The 24492-nt window shown below is 27.9% G+C and overlaps 1 protein-coding gene across 5 annotated transcripts; it reads left to right on the top strand.

The window, feature by feature from the left end:
• Positions 1-11196: 11196 nt before the first annotated feature.
• On the top strand, positions 11197-19640 carry LOC137828197 (protein DWD HYPERSENSITIVE TO UV-B 1). Of its 5 annotated transcripts, none has more exons than XM_068634665.1 (10): positions 11197-11388; positions 11835-11901; positions 12473-12726; positions 13221-13815; positions 14819-15445; positions 15847-16287; positions 16616-16807; positions 17214-17270; positions 18102-18164; positions 19347-19640. In XM_068634665.1, exons 1-10 carry the CDS (start codon positions 11357-11359, stop codon positions 19350-19352), a joined length of 2334 nt encoding a protein of 777 aa, XP_068490766.1. In that variant the 5' UTR covers positions 11197-11356; the 3' UTR covers positions 19353-19640. The 5 variants fall into 5 exon arrangements, with proteins under 5 accessions (XP_068490766.1, XP_068490767.1, XP_068490765.1 ...); XM_068634666.1 differs by lacking the exon at positions 19347-19640 and adding an exon at positions 18787-19098 and having other exon boundaries at positions 13533-13815; XM_068634664.1 differs by lacking the exon at positions 19347-19640 and adding an exon at positions 18787-19098.
• Positions 19641-24492: the final 4852 nt, after the last annotated feature.

The following is a 24492-nucleotide window of genomic DNA, read 5'->3' as shown; positions in this document are numbered from 1 at the left end:
AATTTAATAGATGTTGAAATAATTGAGAACTTTATGTGATAAACTGTGATAGGATGACGGCTTCGGGTAAATCTCTGTTACATCATCATCTCATTAAATAATTTAATTATTTAATAAAGTAAACATAAATTAATTTATTATAATTTCAATCTTGTATAGACTATAATGAATTAATTAACATTATAAATAATTTATTTTAAATATTTAATTAAAACTAATTTATTTTCGGTTAAGTATTGTTTTAAACATTTCTATTATTATAGAGATATTAACTAATACATATTTACAACTCTTCACTCATTCTCTCTCTCTCACACATATATATATATATATAATCTTTTACAGTTTGTAAACAAATACACAAAATAGAATAAGTTAAAATTTTTAAACAAGAATGTGTATATAAATTCAATCATGTACACTTACATACACACATCAATCATATTTCTTCCCTATATATATTTTAATATTTTAATGGACATAATTTTAATTTAAAATATTTATAATAGTGTTCTCTAAACTCAGTTCACTACTTCTCATATTATGAATTCAAGACATAAACATCAATAGTATTTGATTATAGAAATTTATGTAATCCTTTACAAATAAATAAACTCTATTATAAAATACTTTTTAAATAATAAAAGTCACAGAGCTTAGGATAGAGGTTCAATAATCACGAAAAACACAATTACTAAACTCTGGTACCATATACAAATTAATTAATTAATTAATATTTTTACAATGAAATAGCAAAATAGAAAGTATTTACACTAGAAGAATATATCCTTTGTAGACACAAAAACATATTTATTGTTTCATATTACTCAATAATAATACAACAGGGTATTAAAAACTTTCATATTTTTTAAAAAATAATTGCAGACAATTCAAAATTCAATCAATCAAGCAGTGGACTAGTGAAGTTAAAGTATAACTTTCTTTTAAAACTTAATCAAAAGTTATATATTTTATTGTTTTTTTTTGTTATTTTATTTTTAAATATTACTTTATATCTAAGAGTTTGTTAGTTGTAACTAACTGTTATATACCTATAGAGTTGTTGGATAACAGAAAGAAAGGGATGTGGAGATTTTTTGTTGAGAGGCAATTTAGGTAAGAGAAAGTTGGAGTTTATAAAATATTTAAATTGGTTGATAAGTCTCTAACAGTTGTGAAAATTCGTTTTTGTTATTAAAAGTGTATAAATATAGATTAATAATTAAAATAGATAAAATTTTAAATTATTTTTAATTAAGTGAAGAGTAACTATTTTGAATGGAGATTAAAGATAATTTTATATTTTTCCTCCTCTAATTCATCGATATATTTTAATACAAACCCAGAACACTCACCTTAAAAAAAAAACACGTTATACACTATGTAGCAAAGACACGAAAGCGGATACTGATATATTATATAATTATGAGTTATATAAATTTGACAATAAAGATTTATGTGCACATGTATGTTTCGGTTTTTTAGCAGAAAAATGTTTTTCACGGCTAGTTCAAAATGATTTGTTCTTTATTTTTATAATCATACTACAAAAATCATACAATAAATTTAATTTTTTAAAAAATTAATATATTTATCTTTTTTAAAATTGTGTTAGAATCGTGTTAAAATTGTTAGAAATCCAACAAAATTTTTTTTAAATGGGATATTTCACTTGTATCCTACAAGTGTTTGATATCCACTATCACACCATTTAAGAGAAGTGTGTGGTGGTAGACTATACCTCAATTTCAATCAAAAGTTAGAAAAGTTATTGAAGTTTGAAAGGGCGATGAGACCCACAAGTTGAACCCTCATGCTTCCTTCATCTGTTCCATTCCATTGCTGCGAAATGAGGGACTACAGAGATCAATCATGCCGATTCTTGTCTAATTCTTGATGAAGACACAAGATGATCAAAGGACGCCACGGTGGGTCCCACCCAAGCTTCTTTCTACATGCTTCTCCCATGGACTAATCCATCCATGCTCTTCTACTCTCATCATTCATTCAATGCTGAGATGTTAAGATTATCACTCATTTTTAACAACTGTTATCCTTTAATATTATATGCTTCTATAATTAAAGATACCCAAAATAAGTATTCTTCCTCAAGACTCTTTTCAAATAATAACTACGTAGGTTAGATTCATTTCGAATAATAACATACCAGTATAACTAAATCAATTTAAATACAATAAATGGTCTTTAATTAATATTAAATATCGAAGGATTTTATCATCCTCAATAAATAATCAAATTTAAAACCTTACAAATAATTATTAAAGAAATATGCTAAAAAATAATTATTCTCAACCAAGTTACCTTACAGAAGTCAAAGAAATCATAATGTAACGTGCAAAATTCCACTCCTTCGAGTGACATGTAGCAAAGAAAATTATGACTATTTAGAAAAAGCATATATCACCTATAGTTGAGGCATTACATGACCAACATTATTTAAAAAAAAATACATAATCAATATAATAAAAAATAATAGACCAACATCTTTTATATACAAAAATTATTTTAAAAAAATGCTCCCGTATTATTAGTTAGCCTTTCATGTAAGTTTTCTCATTTGAAAGAGTAAAATTTTATAATGAACTTTGTATAAACTCTTTTTTGGCATATCTCTACTCTTAACATGTATAAGCAAACAACAACAACAACTTTTCTAAATCTACACCCTTAAATCTGCATAACAGAAGCAAACACGGATTAAAGGAAAGAACATGAAAATGAAAAAAAAAAGTGGGAAATTTATGAGAAATTTAATTAATTAATAAAGTAAAACATTTTTTTTATAAATTAGTATATTTAGAAAATAATAAAAATTTAAATTATTTATTATTTAATTTTTGTAGTTTAATTATTTATGTTGTTATAATAAAAATGCAATATTAATAAAATATTGTTAATTATATTAAAGTATTATATTATGTTTATAATATATAGATATTAATAAAATATTTATGAGATCATCAATATATATTATCATAAATTATGTCGTGAATATTATTTATTATATAATCTATTGTAGCTATATTTCAAACTTAATCAATAATATCATAAATATTTTATTAATATATTTAGAATATGATATTATGTATTAAAATTGATTATACAGAAATTTTACGCGTAAATTTCTTTAGCAATTTGGAAAAAGTTTATTTTTTATATATATTTTGAAACCTTTTTTCCTTTTTTTATGGTGTCTCTTCTATTCGTGTTCTCCGGCACAGTATTAATATCGCTCATTCATGTCAAAGTTATTTTTTACATTTTTTTAATACAAACTATTTTATATATAAAAATAAGCAAATTCTACCTTATGAGTGGAAAGGCAGAAAAGAAAATAAAGATGCAATAAATTTTACCTCATATAAAAAAAATTAATAAATAGTTTAATGATAAAAAATAAATAAATAAACCATAATACAATATTTTAAATAAAGTTAAAAAAAATACTAAAAGCTAATAAGAAAACTTACTTATCAAACACTATTAATAAAGTTAATGAGTGAACTTACCTTCCAGATACTATTAATAAAAGTTAAATAAGTTTTTTAGTGAAAAAAAAACTTGAAATCCAGTTAAACATGTGAAGTATAATGAAATTGTTAAAAGTTATTCACATGGTTGTAGTAGTTTTGTGGGTAGAAGATATTTTGTAAGATTAAGAAAAAAATGGATTAAAAACAGAGCATCAAATCCCCAAAATCTGACTTAAACAATAGAAGTTTGAACCAAGACTTTATCCAAATAAAGAAAAGAGAAAGAACAATAGATAAGGTTGTTTTTTGTTATTTGTTTTATAATTTTAAATGCATAAACATATTTGAAAAAACAATATTTTATACACTCTGTTCTATATATATATATCCACCAACTATTTAAACAATCATATATTTTCAAACTAAAAACTGCTTTTTGAAATTAAAAATGAAAGACAGCACGTATTGGTAGAGTTTGAAATGTGAACAGAGATTTATGGCATGGAAAACATCAAAACACAAGAACAATCAACAATTAAGCATTGTTTTCTATGGCGTTGGGGCCCAATAAACGCGTTTCAACTTTATGCTTTTTTCGGTGCATCCAACTAATCAGAGCCTCACCAAAATCTTCGCATTCCCAAAACCTAAAACTAAAATATGCATACACACACAAAATTCACCTATTTTTTATTCCCTAAAAACCACTGTTTGACTCAGTTTAACATTTACCATTTTTTTATATATATTCTTCGTTGCGCTCTTTTGAAGAAACAAAGTTTTTAAAAGTAACTTTTATTTCAGCAACGGTAATGATTTTGACATTGTAGTGTTGAATATGACTATGAAACAACAATTGATTGTGATTAATGAAAATTGTTCTTGAACTATTACTCCAATTTTTATGTTGACACAAATTCAAAACAAACAAAACTCATGAGGGGACTATGGTGTTGTTGTGTATGTTGAATTAGGATATTCTGTATGTGGTTTCTGAGTTGAGATTCAGTTTTGGATTTTGAAATCTTTTCTACTACTTCCCTTCAGTGGTAGGACCAGTTAGTTTAATTAAATATATTAGTTATGATTCCCCATCACCCAAAAACAGAAACTATTGGAACCCTTAGCTACTTTGTTAACGGAACACAATTAAGAAATTTCATTAATGAACAAGTGTTTTATAGGTTAATCATATCATTTAGTTATATATACCTCATCTAGAGAAAGTAGAGAAAAAGGGAAAAAAATAATATATTTTATTAATTAAAAATTGTTACTAACAAGTACTATATTTATATAATACATAAAAAAATAAAAAAATAAAAAAATAACAGAAACTGATAGTTACAATTGATATTGATATAGTAGTTTAGTTATAATTAAATAAAATATTACAACTGAAATTTTAAAATACTATATGATATAATGTTTATCATCTAATAATATATATATATATATATATATATATATATAAAGTTAGTGTTTTAGTTTTATCATGGTTGTTATATTTATAGTATATTTTAATTTTATATTTTACATGTGAGAATTAAATTAATTATGAGATTAAGCTAACAATAATGCGTTATATGTACTGGACTAAATTAAGAAATGCATGATATGTATGAGATAATATTAAAAATGCGTTATATACAGACAAGATATAAGAAAAGTGTGTTTTGAATATACGGACTGATTTAATAATATTTATTTTAAAAAATACAATATGCAAAAAGTATAACATGTCATGCTCAAATTAATTTTCAAACACGAAAAATAGTGTTTAAATGTTTAAGTAATAAGTGTTTTATCATATTGAGAGGATAATAAAAATTAATTACTTTTATATTATATAAGGTTGAGATATATTTAAAGTCTATTTTAGTCAGAATTTGTTCCATCATGATATATTAAGCAGTGAATTTTTAAGTCTAATTTAATATTATAAAATAAATTTATAAAGTAAGGTTTACATCTACTTATATATTATTATATGTTTTATTTTTAGTTGATCTTCTAACTATACATAGATAAATACAAATTTCATCTCTAACAATATATAAATAACTACAAATTTTATATTACAAGTTAATTTTATAAGATTGAGTTAATCTAATTAGTCTGACATCACTTTAAAATTTAAATTAAAAATAGCTTAAATATATTTTTTTAACTTATTTGAGATCCAAAACGTCAAAATCATGATAAAACTTGAAGATCTAAACTGAACAATACCCTAATGTACTGATAGATACTAATCATATTATTTCAACTTACTTGAGCAGGTAGAAACATTATTATACTATTTTTTTATTCTAGTTATTGGGACGGGTTGAAGAAAATTATATCCAACTAAATATAAAATAAACAACTCTAATTAATTTTTTTTCTGTTCCTTTTTAGTTAATAAGATTTGATAGGTAATGATTAAATGGTGATTTTTGTATATAAGGAAAATTGAGATAGGGTATGTTTAAAATGTTGGAAATGCAGAGTATATAGTAATTGAGTATGACGTTGGCATAATGTTGAAAGTTGCAGTATTATAAAGCGCTTGTGGGGGCTTGCAACTAAATAAAATGATTGCGATTTTGATTTATGCAGTAGACAAAATTGTTGTTCCTTATCGACAAAGGCATTCTCTTCCCAACAACCTTTTCCTTCTTCATCTTCTATATATTTTTGTTTATAGCTTTCAAAAAGTAGAAGAAACATAACATTTTTCTTTTTTCCATTCCCCCTTCACTTGGATTTGATGTTGCACCCTTCTGCTTTTAAAGCTGCATTAATACTTCCCACTTTCCTCATAACCTTATTTTAATTAGAACCCTCTCACTCACATTGTCACTGTCAATTACAACCCACATAACCCATAAGTGATCCCAGTGAGGCCAGCTTAGGCACATAACTTTATTCACTTTCAAACACTTCTTCAAATTCTCACTTAAATAACTATCTACCACAACTACAATGCAACATCTTATGCTTTATAATTAATTCAAAGCTAACTCTCCTCACTTTCTCACCATAACATCATATACTCAGCCTTCAACCACCATTGTTGCCCATTAATTTACTTCTCAAAATAATTACAATTCCTCACGTATATCATACATGCAATGCAATGCAAGTTACACATTTGTTATGAATAAAAAAGTGTTACAATTCGTCACAGATATGTGACGTTTATGTTGGAGATTCCACATCGATTAACGATTAGGACATTTCATTGTATATAAGTAAGTGCAAATCTCATTCCATAAGTCAGTTTTATGAGGTTGAATTAGATTTAAAGTATACTTTGTAATATGGTATCAGAGTCATTTCGAGCATATTCTAATGAGTGTTTGTTGGTTTTATCAGACCACTAATGGGTGCAAACTTCATCTTATGAACTGATTTTATGGTTTTTAATTAAATTTAAAGTTCACTTCGTAATAGTTTATAATGGTTTAATTACACTACATGTTATGTTAGGCATAAACAATCATTGTGTTGGTAAATCATGAGGAGAAATGCACGTGAGTTGTGAATTCAATGGGTATGTTGGTGTCTTTATAACAGGGTCTAAGATGGTTAATTAATGGGGATTTTTTCTGGAGGTAGATTTCTGAGTCTAGTACTAGTTTCCACATGGTTACACTTAATTTTTATTTTTTGGAAGTGATGCATGTTAGTGAGTTCTTTCTGAGTCCCATGTTGAAATATTCTTTCCCATCTTGTTGCAACTGTGTTTGTTGGTTTTGACTAGAATAGTAAAAGGAATAATCCTTGTTGTGCTTCTTCTATTGTGCAGTGTGCTATGTATCAGAGTAGCGTAATAATTTAAGATTCAGCCGGAACGTTAAAGCAGAGAGTCTTCCATTTGGGTCCCAAAACCATATGCTATAATTCTTTCGTCTTGCCAGCAACCTTCCTCTTTACTCTCCACAACACCTGCAACTTAAAAGAAAAATATAATGGCGTTTAAGAGAAGATTAAAGAAAAAAATATTTAAAGTATTCTTAATCTCAAATTTTAAACAATATTAAATTATTAAAACGTAACATTATATATATATAGAGAAGAAAATAAATCTATAAATCCAATAACTTGAGATTTTGAAATAGGCATGCCATAAATTTGATTGTATGGTTTTCTAATGATGATCGAAAAAATTAGTGTCACTTAACTTGTATTCCCAATTGAAGGTTGAAACAAGAACTTAGTTGTTATGTATGAAACTAAGACCAATTGAGTTTGACTGACTAGATACTATGTTTAGTGAGTAGGCTTAATCATTATGTCTCTTTGTAATTTCTATTTAAAGAGATTATTGTAATTGTAATTAGTGCGCAACATGACGGATATAAAATCTAATAGTTGTCCGTATGAGTGTAGGTTGTAGTTGGCAACCGAATCACGTTAAATTTGTGTTGTTTATTTTCTTGCATTGATTTGTGATTATGTATGTTGTTTCTAGTTTTTTTTTTCATTAGTAGTTAAAGTGTATTGAGTGTGAAATGTCTGCTAGTTTTTCTTCAGGACTGGTTTTTGGGCCTTGGGCCCATGTTATATTTGATGTCTTTTTCCTGTATTTAAACATGAGGTCTTGATATGCATTGTGTTTGATAGAAGGATAATAAAAAATAGTGTATTTTGGTTGCATGGTGAGTTTTGTTTTGGTGTGAAAGCATGGTTTGGCAATAAAGAGGGTGATCTTCTTGATGGGTGGTGGGCTAGTCTTGGAAGAAGAGGAAGAAGAAAAGATCCCATTAAAAAGTGAGAGGGTGTGGTCAACTTTTTCTTCTCTCTTTTTCTTATTTTTTCCAAGTTGTGTAGCTGTCAAGTCTGCTGCATGACCAAAGTGAGGGACCAACGTGGTTGGGTTTTTGTGTGACACACATTTTCGTATTTCTATTTTGAACTTTTAATCTCACATTCAATGATGGCTAGCTAGGGGAGATAAAAGCATGATAGATATCTTGATATTTTTGCACCTTACTTTGCTTTTTAGATATTGTTTCTACACACAGATATTTATGTAACAATTGTTAAGAGGTTTCTCTATGTGGTAACTTACTCAGATAAGTGGTGTACGGCTGAAACATTAAATGGATTCCTTGTAACACTTTTAACTAAAAATACCAAATTAAAATACTTTTACAAATGTTTTGGGACATTCTCTGTCTCAAACTGTCACCTTCTTTCCTCTTCATTTTCGTTTCAATTTTACCACATATTTACACTCCCTTCACTCAGAAATCATCTCTTTCATGTATCCATTTTAATTTGTGGAACAAACAGTTGTTAGAATTAGATCTTTCATGTATGTTAAAATAACTAGTTCAAGAGAGACCAGTTTGTACACATACATATTTTTTAAAATTATATTTTTATTTTAATAAATTATCTTCACTATTCTATATGAGTAATGTAAAATAAAATAAAAACGAGGATATGAAACTATGAATTTTTTTATCACCGTCTAATTGGACCGGTTTTGATAACGGTTTTTACAAAAAATTAATCTTAATAATTTTAAGGTGGAAATGAGATGATTTCAATGTAAATTGAGATTTATAAAGTTGATCGATCATAAAGAGAAGAGAAAACTTCACGACATTATCCGATCCTTAAATGACTACGAAGATTTTAATAAGTATATAAAGCATGTGAGTTGAGATACCAGAGAGTTTAAAGAGACATTGAATAATATTTTATGAGATATAATGAATTTTTATAATATCATTATGTAACTTGTAAAATGTGAAAAATAAGAATCAAAATAAAATATGCATACAAATTTGTTTTAAGCAATTAACGAGATTCAATTTCTTTTATCAATTTCCAAATATTTTCCAAAACCCTAATCACCTCTTTTTCTCTCTCGTTGGGAACTTTTTCTTCTCATAATAACCAGTGTAAATTAAAATAGACAAAAAAATATAATTAGATATGTTAATTAAATATTGAATCCATATATAGATACATGTCTGACTCTAATCTGACTTTGATGAAAAAAAGTACAAAGTAATATGGTATTTGTACGAGAAGGCAAAATTAGAAGATAAAAAACATATAAAAGTTGAAGTAAAAGTTATTTAATGATTATATAGGACTTCAAAAAGACAAACAACCTCTGTATTTGAAATCTAGCCCTTTAAAATTGACTTTACCATGTCTTTTTTTTTTAACAAACAAAAACATTGTAATCTTATCCTATTTATAAGATTCACTAATCTGAGGTTAATTTTTTTCATCATGTCACAATAAAACTCTTCTCATTTGATATACTACGTGTGTCACATTCTCATCTCCTATAATTATTAAAAATATGAAGTAAGTTACTTTAGTGACTAGTAGTAAAATTAAAGCTCTATGTTTTCCAAAACTAAAAATTCGTTCTCGAAATTCTTATTCTGTTTTTGAATTAAAATATGGTTATTAGTTTACTACGTTGTACATTTAAAATTATATATACTTGATTTTTTAAAATAAATATATTTTACGCATGTTTTTCCAACTAATGAAAATATAATTGAAATCTTTAATTTTTCTTTCTCTAAATCTCTTTTAAATCGGTCTCGTCCTTCTGGTTTTTATTCCTAAATATGACATTAATTGATTTAAAGTGTGTTTGGATTACCATTTAGAAGGCACCAAACATGTATTTAAACACAATTTTATACCACTAGAAAATCATAATTTTATCTAAAAGATAAATACTGTTAGTTAATGCGAATGATGTGTCTCCATTTATAATTGGGCTTAAGGTATTTTTTTGGCAATTACTTCCTGCATCATATCACTGCACCCAATTTTAGAAGAAAAGACGAAAATGTCCTTAAAAAATGGGTACATATAAAAATACATTCTGGACCCCTTTTCCAGAATATAATAATCTCTTTTGGATTTATTTTTTCAAAATGTATTATTTTCAAATCTAGATTTTCTTATATGGAATGAAATTTTGATTTTTGTTCCAGATTTTTATTTTCGAACACAATAATCTTTTCTGGATCTACTTTTTCGTAATGTATTATTTTCAATTTCAGATTTTCATTTCTGGAATAAAGAGCATTTTCGAAATTTGAAAATTTTGTTGGGTGCAGATAAAAAATGTTGGGTGTAGGAAGTCTTTGCCATTTTTTGATAACATTCTTCAATATTGGGCCTACATGGACTCACCGTTGATACCTTATCTTTGACACTATCTTTCTGCACCCCCGGAACTTCTTCTTAGATCTCCTTATTCTCATTTTCCCTTGTGTTTATACGAGTCTTTGGTTTGGATTTCTTGTGCAATTTGAAATCCTTTTACATTAAGCAATCCATGAGTGAATATATAAACTTAAGTGCTTTATATACTTAAGTTTAACATTTTAAAATTAGAAAATATATTATATAAAAACTTTTAATCATTAATATATGACGCATTTCCATGTTTTATGACAAACGTATTATGCTCTTGTATTGTTTGAATATTGTTACCATTAAAAAAGTACTTTTGTATTAAAAAAATTAATTTTATATTAAGCAGATTAAAAAAAATTAAATTCATAAATGATATATTAGTTACGTTTTAGAATACAAATTTTAAAGAGTAAAATTGAAATTTTAATTAATAGGGGTGCGGTTTGAAATCACGGGGTGCAGAATTGAATGCCCAGAATCGATAGCCATTAGGACCATAAGAGAATCTTAAAAAATAAAAATAAAAAGTAAGAAAGATAGAAAAGAGATAACTGTTTGAATCAGAGCGTGGTTTGCATTGTGACATACATACTCTAATCTATTTTGGTTTGTAAATTTTGGGTTTCCGCTTCGGATTCCATAAGCTTTGATCTCCATATTCTCCAATCACTTTGTGCTGTGCGATCACCATGACCGTCGACATCCAGACCTTGGAAGACAGGTACACTTCATCAACTCAACAAAATGCGTTCTGATTTTGGTGTTTGTCTTCTTCAATCGTTTGTTATTTTCGGATTTCTATTGGTTATGTACAATGTGGCTGCTGGTTAGTTTCAGTACTTCGCTCTTAATTTCCATTGAATTGGTCGTTGCTAGGTGAAATCAGGAACTTCATGTTCTCAAAAGAATTCGCTATTTTCGGTTGTATTGTTTAATGCACTGAATAATCATTCCTTCTCCCTTTGCATTGTCTTATCGAATAAAAATATTTGGGCTGTAAAGAGAAAATATGAGCAATGGCAAACTTGCTAGTAATTTGTTTCGCGCTTCTTGCTTAAATTCATTGATAGTTTTCGCAATTGCGAGTGAAGTCACTGTTTACTCTTTTTGATGGTTTCTCTGTGCTGTTGATTCATTCTAATTAGCTAATATTGATTTTGGTTCTAGGTATATTGATTCTTGCAGGAGACAGGGTGTTTTGCCTAATTCTTCTATTTTGTCAAGTCTTTTCAAGGTCAGTTGTCATTTTCAATCACAAAATTTACTGCTACATCACTGGAAGCATTTTCACCATTTTTTTTACATTCAAATATATGCAGCTTTGCTGTTGTCCTGGTTAGTACATCAACATAGACCATACTAAATCTTATTTGAACAGGTTAGATTAAAAGAAAAATGCATATAACTTTTTTGACTGGTAATGAGATCATCAATTAACTTATAATATTGATCATCCATGTAAGGTTATTAGTATGTTTAGATTTCCCTTAAACCTCTGTTCAACGTGAAAGTCACACATTCCAAGGTACTAAAGTAAAATCATCAAGGCTGTTACTTTTAAAATTAAGTTGGTTATGTTTAACCCAATTCAATTCCAAACATGCCATAAGTGGTCCAAATTTGTAGTTCTATATTCTTTCAGTTACTAATCTTTTCACTTGAGTCAACCCTTTATATACAGCAGTGTGTATATTTGTTACTCCATTTCTCTCTGTGTTTAATCTCCCTGAGTAGGGAGCAGTGAATGTATTAAATTTTCTATTTATTACGGGGATAAGAATCTAAACCCCACCATGATCAAACAGGCTGAGGTAAAAAAGTCCAATCATGAGCTGTGCAAGCTGGAGATTTTAATTGATGACCTAAAGGATGTTGATATTGCTCCACTTCTTAACTTGTGCATGAACTTTGATGCTTCTGAAATAGAAGCTGTTGATGTACGTAATGAATCATCGTGTGTATTAAATGGAGAATATGCATTATCATTGATGCGTGCTGTCAATAAAAAGCTTCGAGTAGTCCATCTACAGGATCTGTCATATGGAAAAGACTTCTTACGGTATATTATGGTATTTATGATGAATTATCTTTGTATAAATGACACAATTTCTGATTGTTTGTTAACTTTGTTTTCACCTTCTTAACAAATTTGAAAGGGTAACTAGGAATTCCTTGCCTTTGAAATTCTGGCAATTCCAAACCATCAACAATCTTCATGTTATTGAATATGGGAGTTAGGTTTTTAAGAGATTAGAAAAATACCTTGCAAGGTCTTTTTATATCAATTCGTCTGACATTATTATCCTGGTACTGGCTCTTTTCTCACTCAGGATTACCTTTTGCATTGACAGTAGCCAATTAGCATAAATTGCATGAGGTGCTTTGTTCCTATTAATGATATATACCAATCTGGCTTACGTTTGCCTAAAAGTCTAAAACATGAATGGATAATTCATCATTGGGAGAACTGGCTTTTCATGATTGTATTTTCTGGTGTGATAGGTTTTTGTTTCATATTTTCTTTTTCATGACTATGCTGGATGTTACCATTAGGGATATTTCACAAAGAGGTTTGGCATGCCAAGTTTTGACATTGAGGTGCTCACGTTTCCGGAAGCTGAACTTAACGGGGGAGTTCATGCATATGCATACCCTAAATCTTGATTTCAGTTCTTCCCTTACCAGTTTCCAGGAGGATTGTTTTAATTGTATGCCCAATCTAATGCGTCTCTCAATGTGTGATACAAGGATTACAAATCTTTGGACAACTGTTGCAGCTCTCTCTAAGCTTCCTTCTTTAATTGAATTAAGGTTTCAATATTGGCAGTATTGCAATGATGCTGGAACATCTTTTATCTCATGCAGTGGGAAGTCTGATGACACTACTGATTTTAGCCTGCTTGATAGAATTCCTTTTATTGGTGAACCCTTCACCAGTACAACTGAACTGACAGATCCCAACTTTAATTCTGAAGATCCACTAAGAAATTTTTATTCCTTGGATGAAGAAATTATAAATCATGATGTTCAAAGCATGGTTGAGGATTCGTCAGATGACAGTGAAGTTGACTTTACTAGTCGTCATGATAGATACTGGTTGTCAGATGTTTTTCCTGGGTGGAGTTCTGAAGTGCCTCTTCTTCATGAGGTAGTCAACTTGGCCACTTTTTCCCTGCTAGTAGATTTCCTTTACACTCTGTTTCTTTTGGATGAATTATTGTTGAAAGAATTAGAGGGATGAGATAGTCACTTCTCTGGATTGGATTGTGATACTCTCCCATTGTGGAGGGATTTTTATTTTTCTTTAATTTCTCACTGTCTTCTTTTATTATTTATGAGTGTTTATAATGTAGTTTTTTTCTAAAAAACTTAAAATAAATACGTAGATAGGATAAAATGTTTGTAAAAGATTTGAGATTATTATTGTTTGGTCAAATAAAAAAATTATATAAAAGGTTATTTTATATAAACTATTAATTTTTTCACTCTGTTTACCACTTGTCCTCACAAGCTGAGGTAAAAGTCTTTGTTTTACTTTTTCATTTCTATTCATCCAAACAAAATATATTTTCGACTCCTTCTCTATTTTATTTCTTTCTTCCATTTATCCAAACAAAGTGTTATTATAGTGGTCTCAATAATAGAATAACAGTGACAAATCTCTCTTCCTTTCTAATATGTTTTTAGTTATTTTAAGTGATAGTAAATTTTTTGCCATCAGTTAGTGAAAAAAAGATAATAGTTTGGGTTCTATAGTACTGGCGGTCATTTGAAGTTCAGGCCTGTGAGGTTATGGCGTCACCTTGCATTAGTATTCCTTTAGCTATTGTTTAGAATTGCTTTTGGTTGTGGTAATGAATATGGCTTGGATACTGAAATAGTAATATTAATTAAAAGTAGGCTTTCTGTTTAGCCTATATCCACATTGTTTTCGAGGCATGCTGTATTTTGAAAATTTAGTAAATGACTCTATTTGTTGGATTTGGACTATTATCATAATATGCATGGTTTAAGGAAAGCATAAATGAAATGCTTGATATTGAATTGCATAGAAATGATTCATGTTACTGTAAAGTTTCTTCTGTTCACATTATCTAAGTTGTGGCTTCTTAGTCCTTCTTGATCTTTAATTTTAGTGTTTCACGTTACAGAATGAAGATGAAGAAGATTCATTGCAAGGCACTTTTATGGAACCTATTGCTGATGTTTCTATGAAGTACATGTCTCGTCATGCATCACCAATATGCTATGAGAAGCATTACAGGGAGTTCATGATTGCTTCATTGCCAAATCTGAAAAATTTAGATAATATGCCTATCAGAAAGATTGACAAGGAAAGGGCTACTGGAATATTTTCTCAATACTTTGAATATCTTCCGTATAAATGGAAGCACAAAGAGAGCGTTGTAAGTATCTTACAAAAGAGAGAAATAAAATCAGGCCATAATAAGGTGCACTCTTCCAAGAATAGGACATCATATCCCTCTGGACAATCACAATATTTTTATACTAGGTCTCTTTCAGCTGCTAAATTGGGGTCCTCAACTTGGCCTTTCTTGCATCCCCTTTCTCTATTAGGATGTGAATTGGACAAGGGCTTTCATCCAAGACAGTTTGAGTACCATCCATCTGACTCAAGTTTGATGGTCTTTGGAACTTTAGATGGTGAAGTAGTTGTCATCAACCATGAGAACGAACATATTGTTAGTTATATTCCATCACTTGGAGCAATGAATAGTGTTTTAGGTCTCTGTTGGCTCAAAAAATATCCCTCTAAGGTATGTGCTAATTGCATAAAAATTGATTTTGTAGATTATACTTATTATGGTTATTAACTTCTCCAGTGGTTCTGGAAGCAACATATATTGGCAATTAATCAAATTTTACAGAATGTGTTGTTTACATAGCCTTCTAGAGACAAAAGTACTTTTAACTAGAGAGATACTGTATTCTGCAAGAATGATAGTGCAGCCTTGGCACCTGTAAGGATAATTGGTATTTAGTCACGGTTATCACAATGGGTGTAAAGATTTAGTTAAAGTATTCCATTCTGCATTGTTAGGTTTAGAGAATTTACTCCAACATTTTTTTTATTTAGATGTCAGTTTTCTTATTCTTTATTTTCTTTTTATTGTATGTCAAATTTCTTATTCTTTATTTTCTTCTTATTTTATGTCAGCTTATAGCAGGATCAGACAATGGTTCCTTGAAATTGTATGACATCCACCACATACCAAGAAAAGTTACTGGCATACATGGGAATTTTGGTTGTGTTACGTTTGATGAATTTGACCAGTTGACATCTGTTCATGTTAACTCTACGGATGAACTATTTCTTGCAAGTGGTTACTCAAGAAATGTTGCTTTATATGACATCAACAGTGGGAAACGTTTACAAGTGTTCACAGATATGCATCGTGGGCATATTAATGTAGTCAAGTTTGCTAATCATTCCCCATCAATTTTTGCCACTTCATCATTTGATCACGATGTGAAGATGTGGGACTTGAGACAAAAGCCAATACACCCATGCTTTACAGTTTCAAGCTCCAGAGGTAATGTGATGGTTTGCTTTTCTCCAGATGATCAATATATTCTTGCTTCAGCGGTTGATAATGAGGTAATTTTCATTCAGTAGTGTGATTAGTTACTGGTGGTGACTGCATTTGAAGTGCAATTTTTTGTTATCTATTTAGGAATTGTCAGTGGCAATACAGTAATGTGATTAGTTAGTAGTTAGTTACTACTTGATGGCTCAGTAGAGTAGGCCTTGCAACAATGCGAAATCTGATTCACCTCTAAAACTAGGAACAGTTTCCATTAAATTCTTGTTATCTATATAGTACAGCAACTTAAAATGATTCAGTACTTGTCAGTCTTTCAATTTGAATTTTTTTTATCTCCAGAACACATTTTTTGTGTCCAGACTGACTTGTGAGTTTTTGCAGGTTAGACAATATCTGGCTGTTGATGGTAAGCTTCACTTAGTTTTTGATATAGCTCCCACTGAAAGTTCCCAAAATTACACCCGTTCTTATTACATGAATGGGAGAGACTACATCATAAGTGGGAGTTGTGACGAGCACGTCCGTATTTGCTGTGCTCAAACAGGGAGGCGCCTGAGAGATATATCCCTCGAGGTAAATCATTCTTCTATTATTTTTTTCTTTATACATCAACAAAATGGAGTTTAGCGAGTTTTACATTTACAGGAGACAGGGATAGACATCTAAAGCTTTTTTAAGAAAATTATTTCTCTTTTGAAAAGATCCTTAGAAAGCTGACAAAACAATAAAATAAATCTGAAATCAACCACTACAAACATGCACTTACATGATAGGGCTGGACCATCTTTTGAAGCTACACTTCTCTAACTTACTTGTCTGTTTATATTCCCTCCCATATATATTTTTTTTCTATTAAACAAGCAGTGTATCATAAGCCATCAAAAAAAGGAACACGAATAACTAATATCTGATTACCGTGTTTTCATTTTATTGAATTATCATTTCATTGTGGTAAGATTACTCGTTTACTTGTATGCAGGGAAGAAACTTAGGAAGTTCTGTGTTTGTTCAGTCTTTGAGGGGTGATCCTTTCCGGGTAAGTTATTTTTGAAAGCTTTTCCCAGCCTTTTCTTAAGGAAAAAGAAAAGGCTTAAAGGGGTTATAACGACCACTGTGTGGCTTTTTATAGTGAAATAATGTATTCCACTCTATACTTTTTGGATATTTTATGAATTTTCTCTTTCGTTTTTTACAACATTTTTTCTCCATAATTTTTTCCTACTTTGCTTAATTGTTTTCGGGGTGAAAATTTCAAAATCTCAAGTAGCTTTTATATAAAATTACATTATTCTTGTGGATTTTTGTTTTCTTAACTATAGATGTCTTCCAGTTGCTTATTAATTATTATGGCATGGTAGCTATTTTAAGATTCCTTATATTGTGACAACCACCTATATGTATGACCCTTCGACATGAGTTTTTCATGCAACCATTTTCTAAAAATCCGATCACGGCATGAAAATTGAAATTGCTGATTTTTGAGTAATTTCTACTCGCAAATTACTTATGGTGCAAAAGTACGTGGAGATTGGTGACAACCCGTATAATTTTTTGCCTTCTTATTGTGAACTTCAACATGATTAAAGGTGATTGTCTAGTTGGGAAATGCTCTTCAGGAAGGAAACAATTATTTTATAATTTTATCTTTATGAACAAACTAATGTCTTGTGCATCATGTATTTCTGTTCTTTTTCCCTTGATATTATGAATAGGATAGAGTACCACGTTGATTTTTTTATTTCGTCCTGTGATAGGTTTCTCATACTTCACTAGATTGGAACTAAAACTGTCGCTGATCCCACAAATATTAGCGACATGTTTCTGTAATTTGAGTTCTCCTTGTTTAATTTAAATGGTTTGTATACAGGATTTCAATATGAGCGTGTTAGCAGCTTACATGCGGCCAGGCTCCAAGTCTAAAATTGTCAAGGTTGTACCATATTTTCTTGTTTCTTATATGCATTATTCTATAGCACGACAGTCTCAATTATATGTTCATCGTTCTCTCTTTTTCTCTTGTCTGGAGTATGAATATAAAAGAAGAAAAAAGAAATTGAGGTTGGTGGATCCATTATTTACGAGCATCTGAATCTGGGAAGGAAATGACTACAATAATAGAAGAATGCTACATTGCGATTTTAAACTGACCAAGTTTCATTTTCTAGAACTAAATGTTTTACATACATAATAATCTTTCTAAAAAAAATTGTTTTTGTAGTCATTTGTTACCTTTATTATTAATTGATAAGAAGTACTTCTACTATATTTAAAAGTTAAATGCATTTTATATCCAAATGTAACAAGGCTACATTATGAATATAACAGTTAAGTTTTTCTTTCATTCTTTTTGTCACAGGAATATAGTAAAATGTTATTTTTTTCCATGTTCATTTTTCAATTTACACTCACTTCCATATATTAATACAAGCTTTTCTTTACATTCGTTCTAATTATGTCTTCCTCATTGGAAGATTCCAAATGAGAGGAATGGGAGATTCGGTTTGAACTTCACTAAGCTGGAGATAAGTTTTCTCAAATTTTTATTTTTGTAGATCAACTTACTAGCATCTAGTGGCCATGCCAACAAGGATGATTCTGATGATTTGCGCCCTTGTCCATTTCACAGTATGGGAGCTTGATGTACGATGTTGTACTTGTTGTATAGAGGTTACAGTGTGTTTCATAGAGTCATAATTTGGAGCTAGCATGCCCATAGTTTTTTGCGTTCTTGTAATGAATAAAAAGCATGTGTAATGATTCAATAGTTGCAGTGATCATATATCACTGTTTGTAAAACCTTTTGTTGTTGTATGATGATGTTGTTCTTGCAAGGCCGGATATCTCCTATCCTAGGTCTTTTTATACGTCTACAGGTCATTTGCTCTCATCTGCTCTCATCTTCTCGATATTACAAAATACTTCGACATTCAAGTCAGATAGTTATGTTTAGGTTACAAGTTTAGGATTTAAACATTTACTTCCTTTTAAGTATTCATTTATTTATATTGTCATGAAATATTTCCTTTGAAAGGGATTATTTTAGCTCCATTCCCAATTCTTTTAATTGTCCTAGGAAGTAATCAGGTTTTATTTGTAATTAATCCCGTTGCAGGTTTAACTTAGCGGGCCAAGAGGCCGATCGGTCGTGACAAAGATGTGACTCATTGGCTGGTTTGTCGAAAGGTCTGATGACCCAAAAGGGTTTATTTGGTTGAAAGGCCAAACTGTCTGATGTTTGATACTAACGGTTGCCTTAGCCGAATGGTCGAGGTATGAACTAACTATCAGGTAATACAAATGTGATATGAAGAAAGTTAACACCACATGTGGTTGTTGAAATTCCTTTTAAATCAATGTCAGCTGGGGATACACTTTTTAAAAAATGGAGGTAAATTGACTTTGTATATTTTACTCTCGCAGTGGGCTTCAAGATTTTAACGGTATAATTTGAAATAATTGATTTTGGTTACAATTTTTGTTTATAAAAATTAAAATTAATATTTTTAGTCTTTGCAAAATTTGTAAATTTTGGTTTGGTGTCTATAATTAATTGAATTAATTAGTTTAAATCTCTAATATATGTTTTAAGATAAATAGAGATAACATTTATTTTGTGGGTTTTAAGAGTTTTTTTTTCTCTAACTTGAAATTGAATCTTGGGCTATTTCCTGTCCCTTGTTGGTCCATAGATTTCCATCATTTAATGCTCTAAAATAATTACATTAGTATTAATAAAGATTTGACAACACACTAATGAAAAATGAAACTATCAGTCTCACATGCTTTTTTTTTTCTTGTTGCAAGAGCTTCTTTATTTTCCACTTTCTTTTATTACTGCAACCGAATCCAGTGCTTCAACATGTTTCGTCTTGGCACCATTTTCAAGCAACTGTTGCGTAATATTTGGATTCTAAAGCTCTTTCAAAAGATAGCCCGTACAACTTTGTAAGTGATTTTTATTTTCTATCATTTGCATGATTTTTAAGTTTACTTTATGTTTTTTATTGTTATATTTTTACAACTTATAACGGTAATGAATATAGGATTTTTTAAAAATAAATCTAGTTTTCACCTCTTGCAACAAGGAAAAGAAAAAGAAAAGTATGTCACTGATCATTTTTATTATTGTGTTCTCTAGTTTTATTAGAAGTAATATAATTATTTTAGACCAATAGATTATTTCAATTCAATAGCTGAAAGAAAACAGTAAGAGATAAATGGTTGGCAAGGATCATGTGGACATTATATTATAACACTATTATATATTAATAAAAATTATAGTTTAACTTTTTATAATAAGTATTAATTAGTGTAACGTTATACTAAAAATCAAAAGTGACATTTTCCAATTTTATGGAAACAAAAAATAAAGAAATAATTTTATAAATACCAAAATCAAAACTTTGCTTTTTAATAGAACTACAAATATATTTAAGTCTAATTTGAAATAATAATTAAGATTGAAAACAATCTTGATTTTCATGTATTATTGTATAGTTAAATTTGTATAAATATTATTATAGGAATTAAAAAATACATTAAGTCTAGTATTTTTAAAAATCCATTGGTACTTTTAGTTAAATTCTTGGAAATATATTTTATTATTAATCTTCAATGTTTCATGCCTTTTAATTTATCATTTTGTGTGTGGAAACTGCACCAATTTTATTCTATCATAAATATTTTTGTAAATATTTGTTTTAAAACAGTTAACTATTCAATTTCATTACTTTTTCTGAACATTCATTAATTTTAGAAAAAAAGTACACTTATATTTAGTCTAGGTTTAAAATAGATATTCATCTACCTTATATTTTTTTTTAATAAAATGATAGTATTATAAGTCCTTTATTTTTTAAATCTACATTCACTACCTTATTTTTTTAACCATTGAGATAAAAGATATAATTTACTTAGTAACATGAAAGAAGTGAACATCTCTATTTAAAAACAATAAAGGTTATTTTATTTAAAACATACAAAAAAAATGAGTACTCATTTTTAAAACAAGAAAAAATATAAATATCAATATAAAGTACATTTTCACTCTCTTATACTTGAATATTTGAATATTTAAGTTTAAAAAAAAATTATAAATATAAAAAATTAACTAATTATACTTCATTTCACATCAAATATAATCTCTTTATAACAATTTTTCTTTATATTTTATGATATAACTTCATTCTTCTACAAATGAGTCCAAATTATAGATCTTGATGAAAATTATAATAATTTTATCTAGTCATAAATTAGTTTTTATTCTTTTCGCTCTATTGATAAAATTGATAGTAGGAGAAGAGTCACATGCTTAGGATATGATTTTTGCAGTAAAATTTGTGAGGCAAAGATACATTTAAGCTTGATTGAACAAAGTTGAAATGCTAAGGAAGTTAATTATATTTTTTTATTGCACCATTCGTGATCTGGACTATGGATATTACTTGCTAACAATATTGAGTTTTACAGATTGGGTTTTGTTTTAGGAAATTGAAAGTGTTTTTCTTACTTTTTGTCATTATATGAATAAGATGTGAGTTGTTGAAAATGATGGATATGATAAATGGTATAGTTTGTGTGAGTGAAATTCTAATTGAGATAGTTGTGCGTTTAGTTTAGTGGTTAAAATGCATAATGGAAGAGTCAAATTGACTCCATATTCTCTTATTTAGAAATAAATTATTCAATGTATAAAAAATAAAATAGAATAATTTTTTGATCAATTTGATAAATTATAAAATTGTGCAAAAAAAAATATTTATTCAAAATCGTTGGTCGAGCAATTTTTTTTTGGACAAAATTCACTTAATTGAAATTTTGAAAAGTTTAGTTATTGTCTAAGTAATATCTTATTAACAAAATTCATTTAATTGAAAACCTGAGAGGTTTACTTAATAGACATGTGCTTAATTCAATAAGTAAACAAAGTCGTGGCCAGGGAGATGTATCTAAACCTTGAAAAATCATATTTTTAAATATTTTTAAATGATAAATTTATTTATGTTTCATTTATATTTTATCAACCTATTATACTGGAATGTTATTATAAGGTGATGAATGATAAATTTAAAATTTATTGTTATTTAAAATAAGTTGAAATGTATATGAATAAAAATATATGTGGTTAAGATTATGAGATGAGAAGTAGTGTGCTGTAGACATTTTTTTAGAGAGGAAATACTATGTTAATATGTTTAGGATATGTATTGAATTTGAGATTGTAAAGGAGATAATATGACTCAACTAATATTGGACTCACATGAGGATCATATAAGGTGGTTAGAGTGAAAAGAGATTTTATGACTTAGTCTGCAATGTGAACAAATATTGTATTTGGTAGGTCATGTGGATTCACTATGTCATATATTTCGTGTGTTTATGTATTTTTTTTAAAGCGTATAATGTCTTGTGATGATTAATTGGATGTTAAAAAAAATAAGAAATATTAAAAGAAAATTGAAAATCAAGAAAAAATTACATCTTGTTTAGAGTTAATTAAAAACCGATCAAAATTCTTTATTAAATTTAAATATTATATTATATATACAGTAAATTAAATATGTATATATAAACTGAATTAAATATATTTATATTTAAATATGAATGTAGTGTAATGGTTATAATACATGTATATTTATCAAAATATGATATTATAATTTTAATTATAAGGTTATAAAATTTATTTATGAATATAAGATAAATTTTAAATTATGTATATAATAACAATAATTGTAAAAGAATAAAAATACTTTTTATAAACTATTTAACCATTATTTGTTAAAAAAATAACAATTTTATATTAACAAAAAAAGTTAAAATCAATTTAAATAATACTACAAAATATTAGTTTAGTTTAATCTAAATTTTATATTAAATTAAAACTAAACCCAAAAAAAAAAAATCGTGTTTAAATTTTATTTTCATATAATTTTCTCGAAGAACTAAACTAAACGTAATCATAAAAAAGCTTCTTAAAATGCAAAGATTATTACGTTGATATCAAACACTCATGAAGCACTTGCTTAGATAAGCATTATTTTGAATTAAAATTATTGGATTACGAAAAAGAATTATGGAGTTGTAATTGTGAAACAATGTATGAGAAATAAAAGAAATCTTAACCATGGAAGGTTTTAACAGGACAAACGAAAATAAGAAAAAAATAGTTAAAAAATGTTGATATATTGAGAATGTTGTATTATATTACAATTATAATATTTTTTTTACTAAAATAGAATAATTAAATTGCACCAAATTATAATTGTAAACCGTATCTTTAAATATGATGATGTTAAAGTAACATTCTCCAAAAATAAATAGTTGATAAAATAAATAAAAAAGTATAATGAAATAAGTGTTGCATTTGCAGTTGCAGGGAAAGAGGTTTGAATAGAATAGTTATGAATATGAAGTTGTTGTTGTGGGATACAGCTTACATGTAACAGATTTCAGAGGCAGGTTTTGCAGAAAACGCGTTTCTTTCTGTTTCTGCATTCTAAATTATGTTTACAAAATATTTTTTTAATACAAAAATTATTAACTTATTTTTTTAATTTTTTCCTTTTGGTCAAACCTAATATGCACCTTATAATTTCAAGTTAATTTAGTTTTCTTTAACCAATAATTGACTATAATTTTATAATTAATGACTTTCTTTTCGGTCTTTATATCCTTGTTTATATATAACTTTTAAGCTCCGTTAAAGAAATTAAATGATATACTCGAAAACTCAGATTAATTAAAACCAACATATGTTGCAATTAAAAAGAGATATATAAAAAGTAAAAAAAAACTTAATCTATCTTTAAAATCAAATAAACCTAAATTCCATTTTTTTTAAGTTTAAAGATCAAATTCGTTTGATAAAAAAAAAATCAAATTAAAAACGCATTTGTTCTTAATGGTAATGCAAAAACACTATACCATAGACTAATATTTTTAGTTTGTAAAATATGAAATGAATTCAATTTATTTTCAAGATATTTTAAAAAATACTTATATTTTTATTAATTTATTTTTATGCATAAGGCGTATATATAATTATCCTATACAATCAATGATTTACTAATATATACATTTTTATATTAATAACCTATTTCTTTAACCTTACATTTTTATCATCTAAAAGATGAATATTTTCATTTAATTTGTTTTCTCTGTACTCTCTCTTCTCTTTTCTCGAGTTTCAAAACGTACCATTAATTTTTTAAATACTACATTTAAAGAATTAAAATATTTCTTTTAAATTGTTGTTAATT

This window comes from Phaseolus vulgaris, chromosome 7, assembly GCF_000499845.2.
Source record: "Phaseolus vulgaris cultivar G19833 chromosome 7, P. vulgaris v2.0, whole genome shotgun sequence".
NCBI classification, from domain to species: domain Eukaryota; kingdom Viridiplantae; phylum Streptophyta; class Magnoliopsida; order Fabales; family Fabaceae; genus Phaseolus; species Phaseolus vulgaris.
Note: the sequence above shows the minus strand (reverse complement) of the source record. Positions and strands in the feature narration are given on the sequence as shown.